This window comes from Solea senegalensis, linkage group LG20 (assembly GCF_019176455.1).
Source record: "Solea senegalensis isolate Sse05_10M linkage group LG20, IFAPA_SoseM_1, whole genome shotgun sequence".
NCBI classification, from domain to species: domain Eukaryota; kingdom Metazoa; phylum Chordata; class Actinopteri; order Pleuronectiformes; family Soleidae; genus Solea; species Solea senegalensis.
The window spans coordinates 1,573,342-1,590,338 of record NC_058039.1 but is presented as its reverse complement, the minus strand read 5'-3'; the positions used below and the strand labels follow the sequence as shown (position 1 = coordinate 1,590,338).

At 45.5% G+C, this 16,997-nt stretch overlaps 1 protein-coding gene across 1 annotated transcript; it reads left to right on the top strand.

Annotated features, from left to right (window-relative positions):
- The first annotated feature begins 14,176 nt into the window (after positions 1 to 14,176).
- On the top strand, positions 14,177 to 16,997 carry LOC122786636. The gene is made up of 6 exons (XM_044053085.1): positions 14,177 to 14,316; positions 14,808 to 14,953; positions 15,151 to 15,215; positions 16,024 to 16,191; positions 16,260 to 16,367; positions 16,844 to 16,997. The coding sequence occupies exons 1-6, from the start codon at positions 14,197 to 14,199 to the stop codon at positions 16,882 to 16,884; spliced, it is 648 nt and encodes a 215-aa protein (XP_043909020.1). The 5' UTR covers positions 14,177 to 14,196; the 3' UTR covers positions 16,885 to 16,997.

Here is a 16,997-nt window from a genome sequence, read left to right as displayed (position 1 = left end):
CGCTGCAGACCACGCCCTCTTTATTAGCATAATATAGCCCAACAGCCAATCACAGGGCGAGGGCCCTGCCCTCTTTAATTTAAAGTCGCTGATATGATTTTTTTTATTCACATAAAATTCAAATAAAAATGTGTAAATCTATTATAAACAACATTTACATTTCATCATTAAACATTATTTAATGTTTAAAAATTATTATTATATTAGATTAAAATATTTTCTACATGAATAACACATATTTATGAAAATGATATAATGATATAAATCATTTATATATAAAAGTGTGTGTTTCTTTTAAAAAAGACAAGAGGACACAGAGACTCTGAGACACTGAAGTGAAATACCAGTGAACATGGTTTTCAGCAGCTGTCTCTAAATCCACCAGACTCCTCTGTGGGTCTCTTTGTGTCTCTTTATGTGTCTGTGTGTTTCTATGTGTCTCTTTATGTCTTTTCGTGTCTCTGTGTGTGTCTCTGTCTCTCTATGTGTCTCTTTATGTCTTTTTGTGTCTCTTTGTGTCTCTTTATGTTTCTGTGTGTCTCTATGTGTCTCTGTGTGTCTCTTTATGTCTCTGTGTGTCTCTGTGTATCTCTATGTGTCTCTGTGTGTCTCTTTGTATCTCTTTATGTTTCTGTGTGTCTCTATGTGTCTCTGTGTGTCTCTTTTGTCTCTGTGTCTCTTTATGTCTGTGTGTCTCTTTGTGTCTCTTTGTGTCTCATTATGTCTCTGTGTGCCTACTTGTGTCTCTTTATGTCTCTTTGTGTCTTTGTGACACACAGGGTGACACATTGGAGGACACACAGGAAAACACACAGGAAGACACACTGGAAGACACACAGGGTGACACACTGGAGGACACACTGGGTGACACAATGGGTGACACAGGAGGACACACACACAGGAGGACACACAGGTGACACACACACTGGGTGACACACTGGAGGACACACAGGGAGACACACAGGAGGACACACTGGGAGACACACTGGAGGACACACTGGGAGACACACTGGAGGACACACTGGGAGACACACAGGAGGACACACTGGGAGACACACTGGGAGACACACAGGAGGACATACTGGGAGACACACAGGAGGACACACTGGAGACACACACACTGGGAGACACACTGGGAGACACACAGGAGGACATACTGGGAGACACACAGGAGTACACACTGGGAGACACACACACTGGGAGACACACAGGGACACACTGGGAGACACACAGGAAGACACACAGGGGTACACACTGGGAGACACACAGGAGGACACACAGGGGAGACACACAGGGAAGAAACACAGGAGGACACACTGGGAGACACACTGGAGGACACACAGGGTGACACACTGGACACACAGGAAGACACACAGGAGGACACACTGGGAGACACACTGGAGGACATACTGGGAGACACACAGTGATTCCTCCTTCTCTTGTGTCAGAAAGTTTTTAGCTGACACAAAAGGAGAGAAGGGAGTGAACATTGAGGAGTTCTTCCCTGATCTGCGTCTCTTCAGTCAGTCAGTCAGGTCTCTGATGAAGGACAAAGGAGACCTCGGTCATCCTGCTTTTATTGAAACAGAGGTCTTTCGGCTGAAGACATTTTTAACAAAAGTTGGACTCCAGCGAGAGAAGGAGGATAATGGATGAGTGTGTTTATTTTTCCTTTCTTTAGTTTGGTGAGTGTGTTTTTGTTTGTTTGCAGCTCTTTTTTAATCATGTGTGACATCAAACTGTCAGGACACAAAGAGAGCTGCACTTTTTAATTTGATCCAAACTAAACAACTGAATGTCACTTTTATTCAGGAGACACACAGCACCTCTGATAATGAGTGTGACTGGAGAAAGGAGTGGAATGGGGAGCTGGTTTTAAGTCACAGGGACAGTAACAGTGGGGGGGTCAGGATTCTCTTCTCCAGAGAATTCACACCTTTTAACTTCACTGTCGACGAGGTCGTTCCAGGCCGACTTTTAAAAGTAACTGCTGAGTTTGAGAAGATGAAACTGTTTTTTATAAATGTTTATGCTCCAGTTATTGCTCTGGAGAGACTGGTTTTTATAGAAACACTGAACCAAACACTTCACAAGTGTTGCAGTGAGGAGTTCTTGTTTTTAACTGCACAGAGAACCCTGTCTTAGACAGGAACCACGGGGAACCTCACACTGCTTCTAAAAACGCCATCAGTAAAATGATGGAAACCTTTGAGTTGTGTGATGTGTGGAGATGTTTCCACAGGAGCCAGCGTCAGTACACCTGGCTTCACTCTAGAGGTAACACACTGTCTTTAGCAAGACTTGATAGGTTTTACTGTTACGAGCATCATTTGAATGTTTTTAAGAGCAGTGTGATCAGCCCTGTCGGGTTCTCCAATCACTCCCTGGTGCAGTGTGTGGTTTTTATGAAGAATGTGAAATGTAGAAGTGCGTACTGGCACTTTAACACCACACTGTTGACCGATAATGGTTTTAAAGAGTCACTCAAATATTTTTGGTCAGACTAAGTCCGAGTACAGTTCTCTGCAGCAGTGGTGGGACGTGGGAAAGGTTCAGATCAAACAGCTTTGCTTGCAGTACACTCTCAGTGTCACTAGAGACATGACCAGGTCTATGAGAGATCTGGAGAGAGAAGTGGTGGAACTACAAAACCGAGCAGACTCCACAGGAGACCGAGAACATATTGAAGTTCTCAAACTCAAACGCTCAGCTCTGTCCGACCTGCTGGGTTCTCACGCCCATGGTGCCCTGGTTCGGTCACGTTTCCAGAACGTCGCTGAGATGGATGCTCCTTCCCATTTTTTCTTTGGGTTGGAGCGGAAGAGTGGACAGAAGAGACTCATGCACTCGCTGAGGTCTGACAGTGGACTACTACTGCAGGAGGACGCAGACATTTGGCAGAGTGCTGTGGGTTTTTATCACAATCTGTACACAGCAGGGCTTCGGGAGGAACCAGAGGTGGCACTGTCATTCCTCGAAGGGCTGCCACAAGTGACCGAGGACTACAGAGAGGGTTTCGAGGCACAACTTTCCGCCCCGGAGCTACAGGAGGCGCTACAGACTCTGCAGAGCGGGAAGGCTCCCAGCATAGACGGTCTCCCTGCGGAGTTTTAGGATCTTCTGTGTGTCCTGCAGGACAGTCTGAGCAAGGGACGGCTGCCTCTGAGCTGCAGGAGGGCTGTCCTCACCCTCCTCCCAAAGAAAGGAGACCTGCAGGAGCTTAAGAACTGGCGTCCAGTGTCTCTGCTGTGCACCGACTACAAACTGCTCTCTAAGGTGCTGGCCATGAGACTCAGGAAGGTGATGCACCAGGTCATTCATGTGGACCAGACCTACTGTGTGCCCTGCAGGTTGATATCTGACAACATTACTCTAATTCGGGACATTTTGGACCTCTCCAGTTCATTACGCTCAGAGTTTGCTGCAGGCTTTTGGCTTCAGCTCAGGTTTCATAGCTAAGATCAGGGTCTTGTACAGTGACATTGAGTGTGCTGAAAGTCAATGGTAGACTAAGCCCTCCTTTTAAGGTTCAGAGAGGTGTTAGACAGGGCTGCTCAATGTTGGGCATGCTCTACGCTCTGGCCCTTTTCTCCAGAAGCTGAGGTCTTGTCTGTCTGGTCTGGTCTGTCCTTTCCTGGCTGTGAGGGCTGTTTCAAATTGTCAGCATACGCTGATGACATCTTTCTGTCTGTGAGGACTCAGGATGACATCGATAGTCTCACCCAAACTGCCGCTGACTTCGGGAAACTCTCCTCCGCGAGAATTAACTGGGAGAAAAGTGAAACTGTGGCAGTGGGGGCGGGGCTAGAGCAGAAGCTGGTTTTACCCGTGGGCTTAGTGTGGAGAAGGGGAGGACTTAAGTATCTTGGTGTCCATCTTGGAGATGCAGCTTCCACCTCCCAGAACTGGGACCTTTTTATTGAACAAGTGGAAGGTCGTCTTAAGAGGTGGAGATGGATTTTACTCAAGATGTCCTTCATAGGAGAGGCTGCTGTCCAGAGTACAGGCCGCTCTGGTGGACTTCTTCTGGGACCATCTGCACTAGGTCCCCCAGAGCGTCCTCTTTCTCCCCAAAGAGGAGGGGGGCCACAGACTCGTACATCTGGCCAGCTCTCTTTTCTGTCTCCAGTGACTCCAGTGACACGGTTCCTCTGCATTGCAGGACTGTCCCTACTCCAGAAACTGCGCAATGCCAGGGTCCTGACCTTGGGCCGTGTGGTTCAGGAGTGCTGACCTCGCCTAGACAATGCTGCTGCTCTGGCCCAGTGTTTGGGGACCAGGTCAGTCAGGGTGAGTGGTCTCCTGCTAAAAGACTGGAAACAGCAGCTGACTGACTCTGAACTGACTCTTTTAACAAACTATTGTGACGGCTCAGCTCAGCCTGATCCCACTGACTCTTTCCCCAACATGAACATCACTCCTGTTCTTGAAAGTGACTCTGGTTTTATATTTTGAAGTGAATGATTTTATTGATTATGGTTCCTCATGCATCCCAACTCTGCCACAGACACCTTCCTCTCTACTCTGTCCTCCTCTCTTGACTCTCTCTGTCCTCTTACTTCCCGGCGGGTTCGTAAGTCCTCCCCAGCCCCGTGGTTGTCGGACTCAGTGCGTGCTGAGAGAGCCACGATACGGGCAGCAGAAAGAAAATGGAGGAAATCAAAACACCCTGATGACCTGCTTTCCTATCACTCTCTTCTCTCCACCTTCACTGCCTCTATCTCTGCAGCCAAACAATCTTTCTATCAGACTAAAATTCAACAACTTTTCTCTATCTTCTCTAACCTCCTTGATCCCCCCTCCTCCTTCCTCCCTTCTACCAATTCACTTTGTCAACTACTTCACAAAAAAGGTAGATGACATTCGCTCTTCTTTCTCAACCCCACCTCCTGATCTCACCACTCTACCAACCACACATTCAGCTCCTTCTCTATCCTCTTTCTCCCCTCTATATCAGGATCAAGTTCTTTCCCTAATAACCTCTGCCCGTCCCACCTCCTGCCCCCTTGACCCTATCTCCTCTCACCTTCTTCAGTCAATTGCTTCTGATCTTCTTCCTTTCCTCACCCACCTCATTAACACATCTCTATCATCTGGCTGCTTTCCGGACTCTCTTAAAGAGGCCAGAGTGACCCCCCTCCTTAAAAAACCCACCCTTGACCCGTCTTAAGTAAATAACTACAGACCTGTCTCTCTTCTTCCTTTTCTCTCCAAAACTCTGGAGCGCGCTATCTTTAATCAACTCTCCTCCTACCTTCACCGGAACAACCTTCTTGATCCTCTTCAGTCTGGTTTTAAAGCAGGTCACTCGACCGAAACTGCACTTCTTGCTGTCACTGAGCAACTCCACACTGCCAGGGCTGCCTCTCTCTCCTCTGTGCTCATCCTCTTGGACCTTTCTGCAGCGTTTGACACAGTTAACCACCAGATCCTTACTTCCTCCCTTCAAGAACTAGGTGTCTCAGGCTCTGCACTTACCCTACTCTGGTCCTATCTTCAAAACCGAACATACAGAGTAACCTGGAGAGGATCTGTGTCGGAACCCTGTCCTCTAGCTACTGGGGTCCCTCAGGGTTCTGTCTTGGGCCCTCTCCTCTTTTCTCTATACACCAACTCTCTTGGTTCGATTATTCGCTCTCATGGTTTTTCCTATCACAGCTACGCCGATGACACCCAACTCATTCTCTCTTTTCCCAGCTCCAACACACAGGTAGCAGAACGGATCACCGCTTGTCTGACTGACATTTCTCAGTGGATGTCTGACCATCACCTGAAACTCAATCTCGACAAGACTGAATTTCTTTTTCTCCCAGGAAAGGGCTCTCCCACCACAGATCTAACCATCACCCTCGACAACTCTGTGGTAACTCCTTCTCACACCGCAAGGAACCTGGGTGTGACACTTGACGACCATCTCTCCCTCACTGCCAACATTGCTGCAACAGCTAGATCTTGCAGATACATGTTGCACAACATCCGAAGGATTCGGCCTCTTCTAACCCAGAAGGCGGCACAGGTTCTGGTCCTGGCTCTCGTCATCTCACGCTTGGATTACTGCAACTCCCTCCTGGCTGGTCTTCCTGCATGCGCCATACGACCTCTGCAACTCATCCAGAATGCAGCAGCTCGACTGGTCTTCAACTTACCAAAATTCTCCCACACTACACCCCTCCTCCGCTCCCTTCACTGGCTTCCTGTAGCTGCTCGCATCCGCTTCAAGACTCTAGTGCTTGCGTTCCATGCTACAAACGGATCCGGTCCAGCCCACATCCAGGACATGATCAAAACCTACACCCCAGCCCGCCCACTCCGTTCTGCATCGACAAACCGGCTCGCTGCCCCCTCACTGAGAGGATCGCAGAGGCACTCGCAGAACTCGAGACTGTTCACTGTCCTCGCTCCTAAATGGTGGAACGATCTCCCCATCGACATCCGGACAGCTGAAAGCCTCCACATCTTCCGACGCCAACTAAAAACACATTTCTTCCGACTCTACCTCGACTAAGACGACAAAAAAAAAAAAACTTGTACATCGCACTTATGACTAGCACTTCATAGTTTGTTCTACTTGAAGCTCTTACTTACTTCTAGCTCTTATATGTACCCAAATGTTTAAATGCACTTTTGTAAGTCGCTTTGGATAAAAGCGTCTGCTAAATGACATGTAATGTAATGTAATGGTTTGTGGAACATGACGGGGAGGACGATGTATTACTTGGTTTTAAAAGCATTACTGCAGAGCAAGCTCAGGGACAGTGGACACTGCTTGGAGGACTCACCTGTCCCTCACAACAGGTCAGAAGCCTGAGTGGAAGGCTCTGTATAAGCCACCGCTAACTAAGAAAGCTGGAGACCCACAGTGGAGGCTTCTCCATGGTGCGGTGGCTGTAAATGCTTTTATCTCTGTTGTTAATCCAAATGTCACTGATTCATGTCCTTTCTGCCTTTGGATTAAGGACTTCCTGTCAGATCGTCCTCAGTCAGTCAGACTTGGTCCACACCTCTCCAGCACCATCACACTCAGCACCAGCTCCCCACAAGGATGTGTATTGAGCCCCCTCCTCTTCACTCTCTACACACACGACTGCTCCCCGACCCGAGTTTGCGGATGATACCACCGTAGTCGGGCTCATTTCAGATGGTGACGAGTCTGACTACAGAGATGAGGTCAACAGACTAACAGCGTGGTGTTCAGTTAATAACCTCAAACTGAACACCACTAAAACAAAAGAAATAATACTGGACTTCAGAAAGGGCAGAGCGGCCCCGACCCCACTGCACATAAATGGGGACTTAGTGGAAAGAGTCCACTCCATCAGGTTTCTGGGCGTGCAGATATCTGAAGACCTCTCCTGGACTGTCAACACCACGGCGGTGGTAAAGAAGGTCCAGCAGCGTCTCCACTTCCTTAGAGTGCTCAGGAGAAACAACCTGGAGGAGAGGCTGCTTGTAACCTTCTACAACGCCACCATTGAGAGCATCCTGACGTACTGCATTACAGCGTGGTTCGCAGGGTGCTCTGCAACAGACAGGAGAGCGCTACAGAGGATTATAAACACAGCCCAGAGGATCACGGGGTGCTCTCTGCCTAACCTGGAGACTATTGCCAGCTCTCGCTACCGAAGCAGAGCTGGAAACATCATCAAGGACTCCTTCCACCCAGCTAACCACCTGATCCACCTGTTACCCTCGGGCAGGCGGTACAGATCCCACAGAACCAGGACTAACAGGCTCAGGGATAGCTTCTTTCCCAGAGCCATCACAGAACTAAATAAATAAACAAAAGCATAAACATTCATAGGGTAACACCACTGGAAAGTGCAATAACTGATGCTTCAGTCACTTTGTTTACACAAACACAGGACAATCACTTCTCTCTTTTAAAGTGCCTTCTTTATTCTGTTTTTACACCGGTCTTGCTGCTATATTTGGTTATCTCATGTTAATTTATACATAGTCATAGTTTTCTGGAAAAATTTAAACACTTCTTATTCTTATTTTATTGTTAATATTCTATTTTCTCTTTTAAAATTGTTATTTATATATTTGTATTTTGCACCAAGGGAGTGGCACCCAAATTTCGTTGTCCACAAAATAACGACAATAAAGGCTATTCTGATTCTGATTCTGTTCACTCACTGTTTTTTACAGTGTGTCAGATTAAGTTCTCTGTTTCACTTTCTGTTTCAGGTTTTTTCTTTGTTTAATGAAACGTTTTCTCACTGTTTTTATTCTCGGTTACAAATATGACAGGAAAAAGAAAACTCACTGTCAGTTATCAAAGATGGCCGTCTACATAACCAGGAGAAGTAGAGTGGAGAACAGTGTGGACGTGGATGCTGAAGACCAGACTGAAAACTGATTTTACTTTTTATCTATTAACAAATAATTCGGTGGATTTTTTGCAAGTGTGGGGGGAGAAGGGAGTTTTATGTTCTGTGAAAGATGATGATTTAGTTTTCGGTCAAATCCTGAGTTTTTTTCTCCTCCAGAGCCAAAAATGTAATGGATAACATGCTCTGAGTCTTTAAAAAAAAAAAATCTCTTTGTGTCTCTGTGTGTCTCTTTGTGTCTCTTTGTGTCTCTTTGTGTCTGTGTGTGCCTCTTTGTGTCTCTGTGTGCCTCTTTGTGTCTCTGTGTGTCTCTTTGTGTCTCTGTCACGCACGCGTGCACATGCATGCACACACACACACACACACAAAAAGTTAGTGTAACGACAGCAGGGGGCGCTCCTCCATCTTTGTCCTCCTCTGTCTTTGTCTTCCTTCGTCTTTGTCTTCCTTTGTCTTTGTCCTCCTTCATCTTTGTCCTCTTTCATCTTTGTCCTCCTTCATCTTGGTCTTCCTTTGTCTTCGTCCTCCTTCATCTTTATCCTCCTTTGATTTCGTCCTCTTTCGTCTTTGTCCTCCTTCATCTTTGTCCTCCTTTGTCTCCCTCACTCTGACCCTCAGAACAATGTCTGTTGATAATCCTTCAAAGGGACTTGTTTTGTCCCTGCTCTTGATTGTTTGTCCTCAAGCTGCTGTTTAAACAAACTGTTTGTCTTCCATGAAGAGGACATTAAACCTGAGGTCAGTCACTCAGCTGTGTTACCTGCAATGCACCAGGGTCACTGGACTGACTTTGAAATGTGACAGAGTGACAGAAATGGACAGAGAGAAGTGTCTTCTGTTCTTTTTGTCCACTGTAAAGAGACTAAATGTCTTTGTTTGTCCATGATGTCAACACTTAAATATTTTTTCTTTGTCACAAACAAAAAAGTTTATTTTTTTCTCTGTCAGCAGACTTCCTGCTCTGACTGTAGACTTCCTGCACTGACTTCCTGCTCTAACTGGAGACTTCCTGCTCTGACTGTAGACTTCCTGCACTGACTTCCTGCTCTAACTGGAGACTTCCTGCTCTGACTGTAGACTTCCTGCACTGACTGTAGACTTCCTGCTCTGACTGTAGACTTCCTGCACTGACTGTAGACTTCCTGCTCTGACTGGAGACTTCCTGCTCTGACTGGACTGCTCTGACTGTAGACTTCCTGCACTGACTTCCTGCTCTGACTGTAGACTTCCTGCTTTGACTGTAGACTTCCTGCTCTGACTTCTGGCTCTGACTGTAGCCTTCCTGCTCTGACTGTAGACTTCCTGCTTTGGCTGTAGACTTCCTGCTCTGACTTCTCTGACTGTAGCTCTGACTGTAGACTTCCTGCTGTCACTGTAGACTTCCTGCTCTGACTTCTGGCTCTGACTGTAGACTTCCTGCTCTGATTGTAGACTTCCTGCTGTCACTGTAGACTTTATGCTCTGACTCTGCACCTTTGATATCTCCACACAGAACCACAGGGAATGATCTGCCTGAATGACTTCACTCAGGCCCAGGTGTTACAGGGGCTGGGCCGCGGTGTGGACGTCCAACGCTTCAGCTCTGACTCCAACTACAAGAAGGAGACCATCCTTTAGATGACATCACCATGGCTTCCAGTTCCACTGTGAGGAACCTTGAAGTTACTTTTGACCAGGAAATGTCTTTTGATTCACACATAAAACTCATTTCCAGAACAGCCTTCTTCCACCTGCGGAACATTATGAAAATTAGAAACATTCTGTCTTTACAGGATGCTGAAAAACTAGTTCATGCTTTTGTTAATCTAGATTAGATTACTGTAACTCCTTATTATCAGGATGTTCTAACAAGTCTGTTGGAATCCTTCAGTTCATTCAAAATGCTGCAGCACGAGTTCTGACAGGAACTAGAAAGAGAGACCATATAACCCCAGTGTTAGCTTCTCTACACTGGCTCCACCCACAGTTTAGAACTCAATTTAAAATCCCCCTCCTCACGTACAAAGCACTTAATGGTCACGCCCCTTCATACCTGAAAGACCTAGTCTTATCCTATCACCCTAATAGACCACTTAGGTCACAAAATACAGGTTTACTTGTGGTTCCCAGAGTCTGTAAGAGCAGAATGGGAGGCAGAGCCTTCAGTTACCAGGCTCCTCCTCTCCTGTGGAACCAGCTCCCAATGATAGTTTGTGAGGCGGAGCCTCTCTCTGTGTTTAAAGTTAAACTTAAAACTTTCCTTTTTGATAAAGCTTATAGTTAGAGCTGGTTCAGGGAAACCTGGACCAGCTCTTAGTTATTCAATTCAATTCAATTCAATTCAATTCAATTCAATTCAATTCAATTCAATTTTATTTGTATAGCACCAAATCATAACATACATTATCTCAGGTCTGTACATAGACAACATCAAGAAGAGCAGAGAAACACAACAGTTCACACAATGAGCAAACACTAGGCATCAGTGGAGAGAAAAAACTCCCTCTTAACAGAAGAAGAAATCTCTGACAGAACCAGGCTCAGAGATGTGCGGTCATCTGCCTCGACCGGTTGGGGTGAAAGGAAAATGGGGGACAGTGGAGAGGTGGGGGACAGAAAATGGGGGGAGAGAAAGGACAAGAGGGAGATGAGGGAGAGACAGAAGAGAGAGAGGGAGACCAGCAGCAGATACACAACAACTGTATCAGGTTACAAGTTTATACAGTTACTGATATCGACTTTTTAATTACAAAATAATAATAATGGTGACGATGAGCGTAGCCTTGGAAACTGGATCTTGATCCTGCAACCTGCATGATGAGAATACAGAGAGAGAGAGAGGGAAGGAAGGAAAGACACAAACTAGGGAGAGAAAGAGACAAGGTTAATGACATATAAAAAGTCATAATCAAATGCTGAGTGTGAGAGAGTGAATGTGCGTGTACCACAGGAAAATCCCCCAGCAGTTTAGTTCTATAGCAGCATAACTAAGAGATGGTTTAGGTTTCCCTGAACCAGCTCTAACTATAAGCTTTATCAAAAAGGAAAGTTTTAAGTTTAACTTTAAATACAGAGAGTTATGCAGTTATGCTGCTATAGAACTAAACTGCTGGGGGATTTTCCTGTGGTACACGCACATTCACTCTCTCACACTCAGGATATGATTATGACTTTTTATATGTCATTAACCTTGTCTCTTTCTCTCCCTAGTTTGTGTCTTTCCTTCCTTCCCTCTCTCTCACTCTGTATTCTCATCATGCAGGTTGCAGGATCAAGATCCAGTTTTCGAGGCTACGCTTATCGTCACCATTATTATTATTAGCCTTCCTGTTCTGACTGTAGACTTCCTGCTATGACTGTAGCCTTCCTGTTCTGACTGGTCTTTCTGTTCTCACTGTAGACTTCCTGCTCTGAAGATACACGTCCTGCTGTGACTGTAGACTTCCTGTTCTGACTGATGACTTCCTGCTCTGACGATAGACCTCCTGCTCTGACTGTAGACTTCCTGTTATGACTGTAGACTTCCTGTTCTGACTGTCGACTTCCTGTTCTGACTGCAGACTTCCTGTTCTCACTGCAGACTTCTTGCTTTGATGATAGACTTCCTGCTGTGACTGTAGTCTTCCTGCTCTCTCTGTAGACTTCCTGTTCTGACTGTCGACTTCCTGTTCTCACTGCAGACTTCCTGCTCTGACTATAGACTTCCTGCTGTGACTGTAGACTTCCTGCTGTGACTGTAGACCTCCTGTTCTGACTGTAGACTTCCTGCTATGACTGCAGACTTCCTGCTCTGATGATAGACTTCCTGCTTTGACTGTAGTCTTCCTGCTCTGTCTGTCGACTTCCTCTTCTGACTGTCGACTTCCTGTTCTCACTGCAGACTTCCTTCTCTGACTATAGACTTCCTGCTGTGACTGTAGACTTTCTGCTATGACTGTAGACTTCCTGTTGACTGACTTCTGACTGTCCTGCTATGACTGTAGACTTCCTGTTCTGACTGTAGACTTCCTGTTCTGACTGTAGACTTCCTGTTCTGACTGTAAACTTCCTGCTATGACTGTAGACTTCCTGTTCTGACTGTAGACTTCCTGTTCTGACTGTAGACTACCTGCTATGACTGTAGACTTCCTGTTCTGACTGTAGACTTCCTGCTCTGACTGTAGACTTCCTGTTCTGACTGTAAACTTCCTGCTATGACTGTAGACTTCCTGTTCTGACTGTTAACATCCTGCTATGACTGTAGACTTGACTGTTAACATCCTGCTATGACTGTAGACTTCCTGCTATGACTGTAGCCTTCCTGTTCTGACTGTAGACTTCCTGACTGTTCCTGTTCCTGACTGTCTTCCTGCTGACTGTAGACTTCTCCTGTTCTGACTGTAGACTTCCTGTTCTGACTGACTTCTGACTGAAGACTTCCTGTTCTGACTGAGACTTCCTGTTCTGACTGTAGACTTCCTGTTGACTGAAGACACTGTAAACTTCCTGCTATGACTGTAGACTTCCTGTTCTGACTGTAGACTTCCTGTTCTGACTGTGACTACCTATGACTGTAGACTTCCTGTTCTCACTGCAGACTTCCTGCTGTGACTATAGACTTCCTGCTGTGACTGTAGACTTCCTGCTCTGACTGTAAACTTCCTGCTATGACTGTAGACATCCTGTTCTGACTGTAAACTTCCTGCTATGACTGTAGACTTCCTGTTCTGACTGTAGACTTCCTGATCTGACTGTAGACTTCCTGTTCTGACTGAAGACTTCCTGCTCTGACTATAGACTTCTTGCTGTGACTGTACACTTCCTGCTCTGACTGTAGACTTCCTGTTCTGACTGTAAACTTCCTGCTATGATGACTTCCTGTTCTGACTGTAGACTTCCTGTTCTGACTGTAGACTACCTGCTATGACTGTAGACTTCCTGTTCTGACTGTCCTGTTCTGACTGTTCCTGTTCTGACTGTAAACTTCCTGCTATGACTGTAGACTTCCTGTTCTGACTGTTAACATCCTGCTATGACTGTAGACTTCCTGTTCTGACTGTAGACTTCCTGTTCTGACTGTAGACTTCCTGCTATGACTGTAGCCTTCCTGTTCTGACTGTAGACTTCCTGCCATGACTGTAGCCTTCCTGTTCTGACTGGTCTTTCTGTTCTCACTGTAGACTTCCTGCTCTGACGATAGACTTCCTGCTGTGACTGTAGACTTCCTGTTCTGACTGATGACTTCCTGCTCTGATACACCTCCTGCTCTGACTGTAGGTTATGACTCCTGTTCTGACTGAAGACTTCCTGCTCTGACGATAGACTTCCTGTTCTGACTGAAGACTTCCTGCTCTGACGATAGACCTCCTGCTCTGACTGTAGACTTCCTGTTATGACTGTAGACTTCCTGTTCTGACTGAAGACTTCCTGCTCTGACGATAGACTTCCTGTTCTGACTCAAGACTTCCTGCTCTGACAATAGACTTCCTGTTCTGACTGTAGACTTCCTGATATGACTGTAGACTTCCTTTTCTGACTGTTGACTTCCTGTTCTGACTGCAGACCTCCTGCCCTGACTATAGACTTCCTGCTGTGACTGTAGACTTCCTGCTATGACTGTAGACTTCCTGATTGTCGTCAGGAGCTTGTTGATGATCCAGTTGCATCTAAAGTCAGACATGGATGTTGGCTCTTTAAAGGTCAAAGGTCAGATGTGATTGACGGAGCAAACACTGACTGAAAGACAAACTTAGCAGATGTTGAAGGTCAACTTTTGAACTTTGAGCTGTTGCTTAATGCTAGGGGCTGTGGTCTTGTGTGTGGACAGGGGGCGTGGTCTGGAAAGCATATAAAGTTCGAGCATCTCTGTGAAGCTCAGTGCTGGTTTCTTCTTCACGTCCTCGTCATGAACCCCAGATTCGTCTCTCACTTCCTGTTCGTGGCTTTGTTTGTCAGCTGCTCGGCACTGACGCATGAGGAATGTCAACCGCTACTGACGCCCGTGTCTCTGCACGGCCACGCCACGGTAACCACTCTGCTGAGGTCAGCTGATGTGTGTCATCAGCATATTTATTTATTCAATCATGTTTTTACTGAGTGAAGTTTCGGGACAAGTATACAAGTATACACAAGTATACAAATATACACAATACAAGTATACTTATGTATACAAGTGTGTGTGTGTGTTTGTGTTTGTGTTTGTGTGCGGGTATTACTAATGTTGTGGGGACCTAAAACTGTTTACACAGTCACTTTATGGGGACTTGTCTTCCTTGTCGGGACAAAAATCAAGTCCACACAACGTAAATGACTACATTTTAAGGTGAAGATATGTTTTAAGGTTAGGTTGAGGTCAGGGTTAGGATTAGGATTAGGCCACTAGTAATTGTGATTAAGGTAAGAGTAAGTCTCCAGGAAATGAATGAGTCAATGCAATGTCCCCTCAAGTCATGAATGTCCAACATGTGTGTGTGCATGTGTTTGCATGTGTGTGTGTGTGTGTGTGTGTGTGTGTAGTTGTTGGGCAGGTTGAACACACTCGTCGGTTACTCTGATGATAAACTGTTTGTGGAGATCCTAAAGAAGACAGAGAGCTCGTGGCTGAACATCACCTCCTCGACCTCTGACACCAACATGCTGGAGATGTTTGAGGAGAACAACATGTGAGTCATGTGACTATGAGCGCCCCCTGCTGCCAGTGAACATGTGTGAAAAACTGATTATATCCACTTAATTAAAGAATTGTGTAATAAAATCTGCATCATATGATCATGTCTTTATCTCATTGTGAGACAGACAACAGGAAACTGAAGTGTGTGTGTGCGCGTGTCTTTTATCAGCTGACTCTGTGTTTCCTCAGAAATGGAAAATGTTTCAGCGCACAGAACAACCTCACCATCGATGGAAACACAGTGACGGCCCATTGTGAGTGATGAAGATGGTGATGATGGTGATGTGATGATGATGATGATGATGATGATGATGATAAGGATGATGATGATGATGCTGATGGTTATGATGATGATTGTGATGATGATGATGATGAAGATAATGATAATGATGATGATGGTGAAGATGATGATGATTGTGATGATGAAGATGGTGATGATGATGATGATGATGATGAAGAATATGTTGGTGATGAAGATGAAGATGATGGTGATGATGATGATGATGATTGTGATGATGATGATGACTGTGATGATATTGATGATGATGAATATGAGGGTGGTGATGATGATGATGATGAAGATGATGGTGATGAAGATGATAATGATGATGATGACGAATCACCATCATCATCATCATAACCTGATGGTTATGATGATGATGATGATGATTGTGATGATGAGGTTATGATCATCATCATCATAACCTGATGGTTATGATGATGATGATGATGATTGTGATGATGAAGATAATGATAATGATGATGATGGTGAAGATGATGATGATGAAGATGGTGATGTGATGATGATGATGAAGAATATGATAGTGATGAATATGATGATGAAGATGAAGATGAAGATGAAGATGAAGATGAAGATGAAGATGATGGTGATGATGATGATGATGATGACTGTGATGATATTGATGATGGTGATGATGAATATGATGGTGGTGATGATGATGATGATGAAGATGATGGTGATGAAGATGAAGATGATGAAGATGATGATGATGATGATGATGATGATGATGATGATGATGAAGATGATGTCTCTGTCCTCAGATGCTAACATCACCACACTGTTCCATGTGTTGCCAAGCAGCGACAGCGTTGTCGCCTTCAGCGCTAACTCCACCATCACTGGAGACATCGACGTCCTCCTGAACTTCTTTAACATCACTACCACTACTAAACAGGAAGAGGGTGCCATCCACTCTCTTTATCTGATGGGTAGGAAACACAAAACTTGACTGGAGACACTTTTTGTCACACAATTTAACTCCACTCAATTTTTTCAGGACGAGAGACAACAGCAGCAAACGACTCAGACTTGGAACATTTCAAAAAACAAGCAAAGTGTCTCGGCTTCGACCATGAACCTGTCTTCATCTACGACTCTAACAAAGGTGTGGACAGTGTTTGTGTCCTCCATGTTTGACTGTGTCCTCCATGTTTGACTGTGTGTCCTCCATGTTTTACAGTGTCCTCCATGGTTGACATTGCGTGTCCTCCATGTTTGACAGTGTGTGTCCTCCATGTTTGACTGTGTCCTCCATGTTGGACAATGTGTCCTCCATGTTTGACAGTGTCCTCCATGTTTGACTGTGTGTGCCGTCCATGTTTGACGTTGTGTGTCGTCCATGTTTGACGGTGTCCTCCATGTTATACTGTGTCCTCCATGTTTGACAGGGTCCTCCATGTTTGACTGTGTGTGCCGTCCATGTTTGACATTGTGTGTCCATGTTTGACAGTGTCCTCCATGTTTGACAGTGTCCTCCATGTTTGACAGTGTGTCCTCCATGTTTGACAGTGTCCTCCATGTTATACTGTGTCCTCCATGTTTGACAGTGTCCTTGCTGATGAGGTGTTTTTCTTGTCCAAGGTTTCTGTGCAAAGGACAAGGTTGTCTCCATTGTCTTTTGAAGTGTCATGTGACCTGTGGGGGCTTGTGATGGAGGGGGTGGCGCCGACTGCAGTGATGTCACCTGACCACTCTGATGATTGACAAATGAAAATAAAATGAAAATATCAATGAG